Consider the following 14,919-nt stretch of genomic DNA (forward strand, 5'->3'; position numbering starts at 1 on the left):
GTGATGCATATTTTCGAATATCAGTCAACATAAATGAATGCAGAAAGAGATTCATGTAATAATCTAATAACCCCAAACTTTTTTAAATACAGTGACCACGTTTAAATCATCTAAATAAATGTTATTATATTTAAACTGTTCATACTTTTTAACTGATTACATTTTTTTATTATTTTTTTCTCGATTAAATTTGAACTGATTAAAGGTGATGTAGGATTTTGACTCTACTAAAGCATAAAAATACCATAATATGTTTGCAGATATTTAAGAAACATGCTAAGTTAACATAGCTTGTTTATCTGAAAAACAATGCTACAGTCAGTTATTCTCCTTTGAAAATGTGCATTCCAGCCCTGAATGTCTGTGTTTGTTATGGTTTGTGAAACCCGCCCACTGCCAGTTTACCCAATTGTATTTCGGCACCGCGGGTTGCCAGTTCCTGGAAAACACAGCTTATTTAATTGTATTCATCGTCATGTGCTCTCGTTCCTGTTGGTGTCGTTAATCTGGCAACCTGCGTGTGCGTCCAGTCTGAGGAGGAGGGGCCAGGTGAAAAACCCTCTCCAATATTTTGAATTTGGACTGCAATACCTAGTTCAACCGCTCGGTGTTAATCCTACATACAGCACCTTTAAGTTTTCAAAAGTAAAAAAAAAAGTTGATTCTTAGGATTTTTAATAAAATAAAATAAGATTAAATAAATATGATCATTTAAATGAAATCTAATAGATGTAAATATTTAAAAATTAATTTAAAGATATTTTTGAGCGTATATTTGCTGTTACACACATGCACACACATATGTATGTATGTAGGCTATGCATATGTGTGTGTAGGCTACACATTTTATATTATCCCAAATATAATAAAATGGTCAAATTTTAAGTTTTCAAACAGATAAAATTTTAGTAAGCGCCTTTTAATGAAACTAACAATGAAAGGCCAGAAAGTCTTTGTCAGTGACGTATTAAGGGAAACAAGGATATTTTCAGGCAGTAGGAGAAAGTTCACTGGGGGAGTGGCTTCTGTTGTCAAGGACAACAGCATCAACACATAGCGTGGTGACAACACACACACACACACATGCACACGCTCACAGAGAGAGCTAACGAATGCGTCTGCATGCCTGAGTCAGTCAGTGAATCGATTCCTCCTCCAGTGGACCGAGCCAGACAGCAGCGCGCACCCAATTGAAGAGTACCTCTCCTGGGCTCGAGCGCAGCTCAGAGCCACTGATTCCACGAGGGAACCGCAGACACTGGCAGGAGGACTGGAGGAGGTGGAGGAAAGGGGAGGAGGGACACCGGTTAACAGATTAAAGCCCTCTCTGTTTCTCTCTCTCTCTCATTCCCTTTGAGTGAGGAGAGACAACTCTAGGCACTGCATGCTGTAATCACATTGCTTCTGTGTAATTTGCTCCTCTCAATTACTTGTCCTTCCTCCTCTTTTTTTACACTGCTGCGGTCTGAAGGAAAGGCAGAGCACGATTTAAAAGGACTTGTGGGTCTCTTGTGCTGCCTCCTCTTTCTCCCTCTCTCCTTCATTCTCTCTCTTTTTTTAAATGTAAGTGGAAGGTGGGATTGGGGGGAGTGGGGATAAACCGTTGCGGCCAGCTGGAGAGATGGGCAAGTCCAACAGCAAACTAAAGCCTGATGTAGTGGAAGAGCTGTGCAGAAAGACCTACTGTGAGTATTGCTATTTAGTCCTTTCTTCCATGTCTAGTGCCTTTTTGTGCTGGTTAATTGCATGTTATATCTAATTATTATTCTCCCTATTATTTTCCTTCTCTAAATTTAAATGGAAACAAGCCTGCTATAGTATTTACTTTAAAACCATCTTTCCTAAAACCAGTATTGGTGGATTTCATAAAGTTGCATTTGGCTTAAGTATAAGCTTAATGTAACCAAGCTATTATACTGCACTATTGATTCTGTTTATTCGTGTGTGTGTGAGTGTGTGTGTGTGTGTGTGTCTTACCTGCCTGCTTATGAACGATTACGTTCATGGACCTTTGAATCGAATGTGATCATCATTTCGTCTCTGGGGTCATTGATTCTCCTCCGTCACTAATCATATAATCGTTAAGTGTGTTTTGACTGGCTTGCATCTCTGTTGTGAGAAGATAAGGTGCCTACATGAACAGCTGGCAGCAACTCTCACGTCGAGTCAATAAGGTGTGGGGCTAACTGCAAAGTGTGTTGCAACAATCCTTCCCTGAGGTGGAGAAAGCATATTAGCATTATCATTATCACATCAGCTGGCTTTGACTTGATTTCGATTGCTGAAATGAGATGAGGCTTTGAGACCTTGCTAATGCTGCATATTAATCACAGTGCGAAATAGGTGAAGCAAATTTTAGTGGGGAAGGTAGAACAGCGATCACAATTATGACATAATTAAGTCTACATGACTAGATTAGCAACAACTGTTTAAGTGACCATTGTTTTTTTTGTTTTTTTTTAGTGTAAGGCCACGGTCCCACTAGACTTTGTGTTTAATTCATTTACATTTATACGTATACAAACACATGGAAATGCAAGCAGATGCGAAGAGGTTTCATTATTTGTTAAGGGATTAAGGATATGATGATTTGCTTCATGGCTTATGCTTTTAATAAGTCACAAATAATACACTTAAAATGTGAAAATATACCATCTTCACATTTAGCCATTCAGCCTGAAACTTGGATGTATATTCAGAAGTTCAAGTTTGGTAACCTCTGACCTGTCAATTCCGTATCACAAAGACATTTGACCAGTAGCGGATTTAAATGTCACAGATTGACCTCTTGGCTCAATACAAAGAATACAAATTCCATCTGCATTCTTTGCAGTGTTGCAGCAAAGTGCAGTGGATATATTTATAACTTAATGTATGTTTTATAATTTGTAATTAATCATTTATTACAACCCATTCTCTGGAGAGTGACCTCATGATCTGCTATCCATATTTTTTTCTTAATTTGCTTGGCTTTTTATTATTTTTATTATTTATTATTTTTATATATTATTTTTTAATCATCATTTATTAACTTACATGTTGTTCCAAACCTGTATGATGTTTTTTCTTCAGTTGTTGTTGTTTTTTTAATTGGTTACCAATATTTTTTTATATCTTTTAAGTCTTTTTTTTTTTCTTTTTTTGTGTAAAGAAAGAAAACCATACATATTTGGAACAACATGAGAGTGAGTAGCTGGTGACAGATCTATCCCTTTATGTTTGTGACAGTTAATAACAAACATGATCTATCAAATTGGATTCTTATTTTTCTTCTTACTATAGTGATAGTTGCTTGTCTTAGCAGTTAGTACTATGGTGCTAAAGAAATGAATGACTTTCTAGGCCTACCATTTAATGTATCAGTTCCCTGGGACATTATCAAAGATCCACCTGCTACAAGTAGGTAACTTAGTTACTATGTTCTCCTTTAAACTTCAGTGGAATTTAAGCACATTCCGAGCGGTAGTGAACTGTTCATGTTTAATGAGCATCTTCAGAGGTTGGGTTTTGTGCACAGTGGGGGGTAAAGCAGGGCTGTCAGGAAATAATTTCCTGCTCCTTCGCTGCAGGGTTAGATCAGAGTGTGAGCAGTGAAAAAATCCAACAGGCTTTCAATGAGATGATGTCTGCAAAAGAAGCCAAACATCAAAGACTCATGCCAGGGACTATTCAGGCAACAAGTGTTTTGATGCTTTGGTCACGTAAGTGACCTGAAGATGTTTTTGTGTTTATTGTCAATTTTTAGTTTAGTTTTTTTTTTTTTTTTTTACTAAGAGAAATTGATTGAAAGTGGTCTGAGAACCATTTTAACCCTCTTTTTTCTTTCTATGCTGTGAGCTAGTGTGGTCACACAGTAAAACTTAGAAAAATCTGTGTGAATGTTCTACACTGAAGAGTTTGATTTTATGGATGTCGACCTAATATCACATCATGAAATTCAAAGTGTGCCAAGGAAGAATCGGGTTTGAGTTAGATGTCTGTGGTCTCTGTGCCTGATTCTTCTATATTGAGCTGCTGAAAAGGATGACCTAAACAAAGTCATTGATAAATTGATGCCTGCATCCCATTTTATTTAATGTGAAATTATGTTTTTCTGTGTAAAATAGGATATTCAATAAGGAAAAATATAGGGTGAGACTTGATTTTGGAATTGATTAGATTGTAAAAAAGTGGGTGTTAAATACGACAATTAGCCAGACAATTTGCTAGAATGTCATTTAGCTATTGGTTAATATTTTCCAATAGCCTGCATGGCCAAAGTGATGTCAGCAGAAAAGGAAAGTTGTATCAATTTTTGAAAACTACTTTTTAACTATAAAAGGGGCACAATGATTTGCTTCCTTTTAAGCAAATGAATGCATTTTCTGTTGAGGACCAGGATTGTGCATTAAGAAAGTAAATGGGGTCAGTTTTTATTTCATGTTCAAGTTAGCATGTAATGGAATTAAATCTTTTTTGGTTTTTCAAAGTGCCATTATTGGTCTAATTGTGAATAATTCATACATACATGTTTCTTTTTGCCCCTTTCTTACAATCGAATGCAAGCTCACATTCACATCTTCCTCCATCCAATCAACAACCAAACAATAGAATCAAGTTTAAAGGGATAGTTCACCCAAAAATGAAAATTACCCCATGATTTACTCACCTCTAAGCCATCCTATGTGTTTATGACTTAATTGGAGTATAACTCCGATTATATTCGTCTGAAAGTAGAAAGTCATATACACCTAGGATGGCTTGAGGGTGTGTAAATGGGGTAATTTTCATTTTTGGGTGAACTATCTTTTAAGGAATTGATCAATTTCTTTGCTCTCCTGTCATTAAAATAAATCGCATACACACATATCACATATCATGTAGCAAACCTTTCTTGCAGAGAGAATGCATTTCACATACACAAATATCATTTTTTTGAAGCATTGAAATATTTGCATTGCGGGAACAGCTTTATGTACACACAGAAACAAACAAGCAACCTGTAATTAGCCATTAACAGGCCTTGTATCCTCTCTTTTCTCTCTCTCTCCTTCTGTTCCCACATCCTTCTTCAGTTTTTCTTCTCTCCAGTCCTCTCTCGTCTTTTCTCTTTCAGCCTGGTTGCAGCTTGTCTCTTCTTGTTTTCTTCGCCTAGTGTCTAAACTGTCTGTTCCACTCACCTCTCAATCTTTGTGTCATTATCACTAGTTTCACATCAGCTATGTTCATCCTCTCCCCCTTGTCTCATCCAGAAATGTAACCTTTGGTCACTCTAGATTGATTTCCTTGTCTAATTGCAGACCGGCAGCTGTCTATTTGGCCTAGCACATCCACAAGCTGTCTGTAATATCATAATATTTTTCTCAGATTGTTTGTTTTTGTCATCAATTCACACACTCTCTTCAGTTCTAGTTTGTTTTATGGTCACCATGACGATGAGCTATATCCACTGATCCAGTAAAGACTGCTAGTACATCTTCCACTGCTTCAATAAGAAGAAATAGGATGATACATTTTCCCACTTTGCTAGACTGCAGATTTATAAAAAGTATTTACATCTGCTCTGCAAATGATCAACCATTGTGTTTTCATTCGATTACAGTTATTGACACCTACAGTTGAACACCCTGCTATTTTGCAAGTTCTCCCACTTAGAAATCATGGAGGGGTCTGAAATTGTCATCGTAGGTGCATGTCCACTGTGAGAGACATAATCTAAAAAAAAAAATCCAGAAATCACAATGTATGATTTTTTAACTATTTATTTGTATGATACAGCTGCAAATAAGTATTTGAACACCTGTCTATCAGCTAGAATTCTGACCCTCAAAGACCTGTTAGTCTGCCTTTAAAATGTCCACCTCCACTCCATTTATTATCCTAAATTAGATGCACCTGTTTGAGGTCGTTAGCTGCATAAAGACACCTGTCCACCCCATACAATCAGTAAGAATCCAACTACTAACATGGCTAAGACCAAAGAGCTGTCCAAAGACACTAGAGACAAAATTGTACACCTCCACAAGGCTGGAAAGGGCTACGGGAAATTGCCAAGCAGCTTGGTGAAAAAGGTCCACTGTTGGAGCAATCATTAGAAAATGGAAGAAGCTAAACATGACTGTCAATCTCCCTCGGACTGGGGCTCCATGCAAGATCTCACCTCGTGGGGTCTCAATGATCCTAAGAAAGGTGAGAAATCAGCCCAGAACTACACGGGAGGAGCTGGTCAATGACCTGAAAAGAGCTGGGACCACCGTTTCCAAGGTTACTGTTGGTAATACACTAAGACGTCATGGTTTGAAATCATGCATGGCACGGAAGGTTCCCCTGCTTAAACCAGCACATGTCCAGGCCCGACTTAAGTTTGCCAATGACCATTTGGATGATCCAGAGGAGTCATGGGAGAAAGTCATGTGGTCAGATGAGACCAAAATAGAACTTTTGGTCATAATTCCACTAAACGTGTTTGGAGGAAGAAGAATGATGAGTACCATCCAAGAACACCATCCCTACTGTGAAGCATGGGGTGGTAGCATCATGCTTTGGGGTGTTTTTCTGCACATGGGACAGGGCGACTGCACTGTATTAAGGAGAGGATGACCGGGGCCATGTATTGCGAGATTTTGGGGAACAACCTCCTTCCCTCAGTTAGAGCATTGAAGATGGGTCGAGGCTGGGTCTTCCAACATGACAATGACCGAAGCACACAGCCAGGATAACCAAGGAGTGGCTCTGTAAGAAGCATATCAAGGTTCTGGCGTGGCCTAGCCAGTCTCAGACCTAAACCCAATAGAGAATCTTTGGAGGAGCTCAAACTCCGTGTTTCTCAGCGACAGGCCAGAAACCTGACTGATCTAGAGAAGATCTGTGTGGAGGTGGGCCAAAATCCCTCCTGCAGTGTGTGCAAACCTGGTGAAAAACTACAGGAAACGTTTGACCTCTGTAATTGCAAACAAAGGCTACTGTACCAAATATTAACATTGATTTTCTCAGGTGTTCAAATACTTATTTGCAGCTGTATCATACAAATAAATAGTTAAAAATCATACATTGTGATTTCTGGATTTTTTTTAGATTATGTCTCTCACAGTGGACATGCACCTCGATGACAATTTCAGACCCCTCCATGATTTCTAAGTGGGAGAACTTGCAAAATAGCAGGGTGTTCAAATACTTATTTTCCTCACTGTATATGAACCATTGATTCAGAGTACTTTCCATAGATAGGGTACATGTTGTCCCATTACTATTTATAGCATTAAGGCCTGTTCACAGCAGGAAAACTATTCGGTGCAATAAACATTTTAATTTGAAAGAATTGCTGTTAATTGACTTGGTCGGTGTCGTGTCATAGCTGTGTGGGCGGAGTCGGCGTGGGGGAAACGATCCTTTCCCCCTCATTGGAAAAGCATGGTGTTGACCGAGAATGGTCTACATAAAATAATATCTGCTGCTCGACAGAGCAAGATACGTTGAAAAACTGAGTCGTATTGTGTCGGACTGTCCGTACGGTATCTGTGACTGGACAAACGACCCAACGGAATGGCCAGAGGTGTCGTGTCCCGATTCTTTTTGTTACCTGATTGAGTCTCCAGGCAAGAGACAGCTTACTACAAGCCTATACCTGACGGCTTGTGAAAGTAAATATTTGTCGTTTTGTTTTGCTTAATTTTAATAAAGTGATTAGTGAGTAAAAGCCTGTCATACTTTTTTATTGATATATTAAAAATAATTTTAACATTGACAAAACATTGGTAACATTAAAGGTCTACTGAAGTGCCTTGAAATGCACAGCATTATGTGGTGTGTGCTAAACGTATAGCCTCATAATTTTCACAAATACACGCTGTATAATAAAAAGATATAAAATAACATGAAAATATCCCTTACGAAAATTAACCATGGTTACAACCAAAAAAAAAAAAAAAACATGGTTACTATAGGTAAACCATGGTAAAAACAAATTAAAAATGTTTTGCTACACTAACCATAGTTTAACCATGGTATTTGAAGTAAAACTGTGGTTATAGGCTACAACTGGTAATAAAAACGCCCAAAAAACACGGTTAGCCTACTATAGCCTACTTTTACTTTAGTGATGCCATTGTTATTTTTTGTAAGGCATTGTGTAGCCTATAATAATATGAAATAAATATATTAATAAATTATGACATTTACATCACATAATTTCAGGGAGTGACATTTATTTGATGAGAAGGAGGGTTGCTGTAAGCCCCATCAGAACTGGGTTGCGGTGCAGGGGGACGGGACTAATGACAGGTCATTGAAGTTGTGTAGCCTATCTGGAGTGCATATAAATATGAATTGATATGTTTCATACGTTGTATATCAATAACTGCTGGCGGAGTTCTGATGTTGTGTGCTACCCGCTCAGATTGTGCTACCTCTGTCTGTTTATTCGGCAGTATATAAATCTTCAGATCGTTTAAAAAAAACAACAAAAAAAACTTATTAGAGGTACAGAACGCCACACAGCAACTTTTCGGCATTGCACCAAGCAAAAATAAATCGAAATCATAACAAAAAGTAAAGATCAAGCGCCTAACAAGGTCTCCACGCATTAATTCGAATGGTTTGTTTTCCCGCACGGCATAAACGGATATGACGTTTTTGTGGGCGTTCCCAGCAATGCCGACCAAGTCTATACGTCTGTGACGACCAGTGGTGTCAAAACCTGTTCCTAGAGGACTGCTGACCCGTACACTGTAAAAAGTGATAAGCTGACTTAACTTAAAAAAATTTAGGAAACCCGTTGGCTTAAAATTATTAAGTATATAATAATTTTTTTAAAAGGTAAGTGAACTTGACAATTTTAATTAGCATTTACTTAAAAATTTTAAGGCAACAGGTTTCCTCAATTTTTTTAAGTCAAGTCAACTTATCACTTTTTACAGTGAAAAGTTTAGCACCAACCCTAATTAAACACACCTAAACCAGCTAATCAAGGTCTTCAGAATCACTTGCTGTGTATGAAATTGCTCCCTTTACCCTAAAACCCAAAGTATACTTTGTTTTTGTATGCATGCGCTAGCATATGCATACAGTCGAACATGTAGCCTTTCAAAGTATGCTCCATTTGATGTTTTGCGTGAACGCGGGCAGTCTGGTGTCTGGCATCCATGTTTAGTGTCTGCTCTATTTTTCCCCATAATTTATGACCGATAACAATTTTTTTTTAACTATCCCATTCCCTCTCGCTCAGAAGCACTTGTCAGTGTGGCCATCTGTTGTTGCAGTCTCTGCTATTTTGTTGTTGTTGTTCTGTCTCTTTTCTCTTCCGTTTCATTTTCTATTGTGAAACAATACCCTGGGACAGTGTTGCCACCTTGTGGAACAACTGATTACTACAAAACAAATTCACACGTCTTGCCAGAAGATGGCGCCTGCAGCTGAATCAGTCATCCATTTTCCAAACTGCTTGTCCAATGCGGTTACTGCGAAATACAGGTATTAATTTCTTTTTAAATTGATTATTAAATAGTTTAATTTAGGTTTATACGTGCCAGTTTCCATGAAAGAGCTTAAGATAAGTTTCAAATGATTATTAAACAGCAAGCACAAATTACGCAGCAGATCTTCTGGCGCTCTCAGATCCAAATTCGCTCACTCCTTTTCATTCACTCCTTCAACTGAACTACATTAGTGGGTATAGTCTCAATTCCAAGAACGCAGAGAACGGACTTGTGTTCTCGTGGAGACCAGTCTTGCAAGGCTTCCTTGGAAGAACGAACTCGGAAGGACGTGAGAACACACAACACATCCTTGTGAGAATTGAGATGAACTGCGTTCTTGCTTAACTGAACGCATAGTCTCAGCATAAGCAGTGGCCAATGAACAATAAATATAACATAACATTACAAACAAATGTCATAACTTATTGAAACATTTCACTATGACTATGGTAAGATTCATTTTAATATGGCAATAAAAATACTACAGACTTTCTCTGGGTCTTACCAATTTATTAAAATGAAGCAAAACAAAACAATAAATGTTTACTTTCAAGAGCCGTCAAGTATTTGAGAGAGCGAGTTTGAAGCTTACAGGCTTCCGTACACCGGCCTGCAGCGTCTTCTGGAATTTCTAACAGCTCGATTCTCTCTACGGTGCATTCCAAACGGGATATATCGCCCTCCGAAGACCAGGAAAACAATCATGGCCACTTCAAAGGGTCCTTTGGAATGAAGGATTTCGAAGGGTACAACTGATGGACACCCCCATGATTCTTTGCATCATGATGACGCCTCCGTGTGGGCACGGGATGATGATGCAGAAGGGCACTTCAAGAAACAGTTGTTTGGTCCCCTACACCCGTCAACCCTTCAAAGCTCTCACTCTGGTGGGTAAACCCTTTGAAGGGATTAGGGCATAGGGATGAGCCCTTCCGACTGGAACACAGGGCAAGTCTGCACTCGATGCATCCTCGATATCAAGAACACATCCAGGAACTTTCATGCGTCCTCTGTTCTTGCGTTCTTGAGAATTGGAACTGAACTTCGACGGTTGATGATGACGTAGAACGAGAACACAAGGATTCAAGATAGCTGAAGAACGCATATTGAAAAACAGCCAATCTGAATGGGCCGTTGAGTCACTGGCTCACTCAATTCGTTCAAAAACTGATTAATTCATGGAAAGAAACACTGTTTTGCTATGCACTGTTGTATAAAACTAATAGCACATTTGTGCTCGCGGCCTCGCGCACGTGCTGATATACAGAAAAGTACATTGCTTGTGCAATGAATATAAAAACGTAAAACCTCATACATGGGTATTTTTTGTTTCATTGTTGGAATTATAAGGGCATTCTAACTGTATTCTAATGGGCTTCATCGCGTAGTGAATGCTTTTTGGACTCTCAAGACGTGTTTTTTTTTTTTTTCTTCAAAGTTGGATGTCAGCTCTTCTGTCATCTCTCAGTCCCTCACAGTCACACATACATTATGCCAGGAGAATGTCTTTAAATTCTAATCAAGGAAAAATCATACCTTCTGTTTTCTTTTTAAAAAACTTCAAAAGTTGCGCTTGAACCATTTTGCCCGAAAAATTACGAAATTGCTTCCGCTTTTGCGCAGCTTATTACAGTACCAAGTTCTGATTGGCCAATCGCCGTTATTTAGTTTGTAAATGATCATAAGTAGAGAATTTTAACATTTCATGTGCATGATAAGTTTTACTTAATACACAAAATTGATAATCCAAAGGGGATGGTGGTTTTACAGAGGGGATGCTTTTTGTCATTTTTTTCGACCAGGAGGATGCCATCCCCCCGCATCCCCCCTCAATTCGAGCCCTGGGTATAGTGTCAACAGCCAGTAGAAACATCCAGACAAGTGTGTTGGAGCTGGTTGAGGCTAAACTCTGCAGGACGTTGTCTCTCCAGGAGCAGGATTGGACACCCCTGGTTTAGACCAACACAAACATTTGCATGTCAGAAATGTGCCGTTTTGTTTTTCACGAAGAGGGTTCTGATTGCTTTTCCATCACACTGCATAGAAAATTGGACACATGCAGGTATGTCTGTGTTCAAGAGAAGGCATCTGGTGATCCGAAAAGAGATAGACAGGATAACTCACCAGTGATGATGGCAACCAGATTTGTCAACTGGTCTGAAGTCTCTTTCCCTGCCTTCACATTGAGTATATGTCCACAAATAGGCTTAATCAAATATCACAGTGGGTGGCCCAGAGTAGAGGCAATACAGCAGGCGTGATGTGGAGGGAGATTTACTGAGAGTCTGCTTCACAGAATGTGGCCCACACAGGCAGCCTGGCAGGGGATGTCCTCTGATTCACGTAATCAGCAATGTGTTGCAGTTAGCTGTAGATTTATGAGGTGTTTCTATTGATAAATTGACTACTTTTCAGTGCATATTGCTCAATTTAGTCACAAACACTGGGACTATATGATGCAAGCCCAATGGCGCTGAGATCTCTGACGCAACCTCTTATTCCTTGTGTACACTTTTGTTAGGAGGCTATTTTGTATTTCTTAATGGTGAATTGAGGAGAGCACTGCGCCCATTCGTTTTATGTTCCAGGTGTTTTAAAGGCATTGTGCTTGTAATTCTTTGCAGCATGGGATTTTGAAAGTCGGCCTGTTTTATTACTGCCTGCTGCTGTTTGGGTCCCCTTGTGGGCTCATAGCAGTTTGAAAGCTGTTGCAAAAGTTGTCAGATTTTGTTTGTTTGTTATTTTTATGGGTGACTGCAGGTAAAAATGTCATCTTCAGAGAACTTCCATTGCACAGGAAAATGGAAAAATGCCTAGAAGCTGTCCGATTACCGTATGACTGAATTTTTGTGGGAAAACTTATAGCCATTAATTTACCTGATTTTCACCTCCCGTTTCATCTCCTGGTAAGATCAAACATCCCTTATAAATCTGCTGTGTGTCAGATATAAGGAAGGAAATTTAAAGTAGAAATTGGTGAAGTTTTCTCAGGACAGACCAGCATTGAGCTTCAATGTTGCAGTGAGATTCTAGGGGGTTTCTAGGTATAATGGCCAATATGGCTAGATGCAGCTGTGTCACTTAATGGGTTGGAGATCCTGAATCTCTTATCTTTTATTTACGGAGCCCCGCACATTACATGCAGGAAAAAAAAATAGTAGGCTAAGTCGTGTGCACGATTTACTATTTCGTTCCCTCGATTTGCTAAATCATGCACACGATTTATAAATCGAGGGAACAAATTAGTAAATCGAGGGGACGAAATAGTAATCGTACACGTTTTAGTAAATCGTGCGCACAGTTTTTTTTTCTTTTTCTTGCATGTCATGTGCACACTGTAAAAAATGAAATTAACAAAATGTTGGAAGGGCAAAAATACTTAAGTTGAACTAATTTTATTGCTTGGGCTTAGTTGAGAAGACATCTGCACAAATATTTTTAAAAAACATTAAACGAATGGTTATTTTCAAATTCAGAATGCTAAATGTTGATTAAACTAATAAAAACAAATCCAGCCAACACTGAGATCATTCAGAGACTTCGCGGGAGAAACAGCGCCGCCATCTTGTCAATTTCACGCGTCAGGTAAGTTGCAATAAATAAATGTTATTTTTTAGACTAAATTTAACTTGAAAATCATGCAACATATTCAATTTTTTTGGAGTGGACATTTAGAACGTGTTTTATGAGTTGTATCTGAAGAAAAGTGGAAATAAGACAGGGTATGTCAAGTTCAGGCGTCCGGTAAATCGAGTGGCACTGAATAAATATTTGTACTTAATGTTAGACTGAATTTATCAAAAAGTATATTTAAAAGGTGAAATGTTTTATTTAAAACATATATTTGTACACAAACATACAACCTATATAAAAACATCGAAGCGTTGTATGATATGTCTGAGGGAAATTTAAGTGAAGGGAATGGTCTTTCACTTTGTTTAATCCATGAAACACTTAATATCAAAAGCTGTGTTGTTACTGTAATGAATTTTAGCTCATTTTGGCGTGTTGTATGATATTTTTTTGTATTTTCGTGACATGAAAAGATATGAGGAGATCGCGCGGTCTTTCTCTTTTTACAAGTGTTGAATGTTTACATTATTAATTATTACATTATTAAGCATAATGGCCCATTATGCTTAATACCACATCTTATGAAACGTGTAACGTTAACTTAATGTAAACCACAGTAATGCGCTCATTTGAAGTTAACATGGGCGTGTTGAATGGGTTTTTGCGTGTGTAAACTTTTCAAAGGGGGCAGATTAACGGAAGAGAAGTTCGTCTTTCCGAACGAAAATGAACGACTGAATTGTTTCACAAGGCCGTTCAAAGCGTCTCAGTCAGTTCCCTAGGTAGTGAATCACTAGATCGTGCACACGAGTCCCTGCACAGGATCTGGGGAAGACCGTGGCTCAGTAAACACTGGGACAACTGATCAATCAATTTGTAAAACGTCACCACTGGTATTTATCAACAACAGGTAGGACAGTTGTGTTTTGATATTATTTTTATAATACAATCAGTATTGTATAAAGCGCTATAAATAAAGGTGACTTGATTATATATACTGTAACACCTGGTTCTTTTTTTTTTTTTTTGACTTCTTCCTCATTTTAAGATATATGCACAAAAAACACCTTTGTGTCAGCACCTTACATGCTATTGTCTCTTCCAATCATTTGAGTTACGACGCAGCGTGACAGACAGATTAGATGAGATGTTTAGGGGTTTGTTGTGGGCTGGGTTATTATGGTTTGTGAGAAGCATCTTATCTTGAGTATCTTATTTATTCTGTTTTAAAGGAGGTTTCTCTTCTAGTGTTTTTCTCCTCTTTTGTTCTTTGTTGTAGCAGATGGAGAAGGATGTAGTAGCTGGAGTCATGTTGGGTCATATGCGCTGAGACACACCTGTGTTACCATGTGCCCTCTGCCCTCTCTTCTCCCTCTCCAGACATCTTTTTGCTATACCACTGGGTTTCTGTTACCCTTTATGTAAATATTTTAATCCTTTATAATAATTTTTGACTCCTTATTCAGCTAGTGCTCTCTCTGCTTGTGAAGGTCTGTGTCATATCCGTTTCAACAATTCTCTTTCTCCTCATCCATAATTAAAGATATTTTTAGTATCTTCATACAATTTATCTTCTTTCATCATTTATTTTTTCTCCGTTCTACCTTTTGCTCTACATGGATGCACATCACTGACCTTGGTAATGATTACACACTCCTACCCCAGACAAAGAGCTTTCTGTGTGTACGTGTACGTGTGCAAACAGTACTCAAGAGTATTAAAATGTAAACATTGAACGAACACAGACCGCAATGACCATCTGAGCCAATGGCATATTGAGAATATCAGGTCAAAAAAATGCTAAAGTGTTGCATCTGCACAGTTATTCAATATAGCATCTCACTGGGGCATCTCAAGACATGTTGTTCAAGGATTTAAACAGAAGAACTCTGCA

At 38.4% G+C, this 14,919-nt stretch overlaps 1 protein-coding gene across 1 annotated transcript in view; it reads left to right on the forward strand.

The window, feature by feature from the left end:
- Positions 1-1,074: 1,074 nt before the first annotated feature.
- The window catches only part of ncs1a (neuronal calcium sensor 1a), a 29,730-nt gene continuing 15,885 nt past the window's right edge, over positions 1,075-14,919 (forward strand). Inside the window, exon 1 of the mRNA XM_058776351.1 lies at positions 1,075-1,685. Coding sequence (XP_058632334.1) covers positions 1,622-1,685 — 64 coding nt within the window. The 5' untranslated portion in view covers positions 1,075-1,621. The remainder of the gene's footprint in view (positions 1,686-14,919) is intronic.

Source organism: Onychostoma macrolepis, chromosome 05 (genome assembly GCF_012432095.1).
Source record: "Onychostoma macrolepis isolate SWU-2019 chromosome 05, ASM1243209v1, whole genome shotgun sequence".
Taxonomy (NCBI): Eukaryota; Metazoa; Chordata; class Actinopteri; order Cypriniformes; family Cyprinidae; genus Onychostoma; species Onychostoma macrolepis.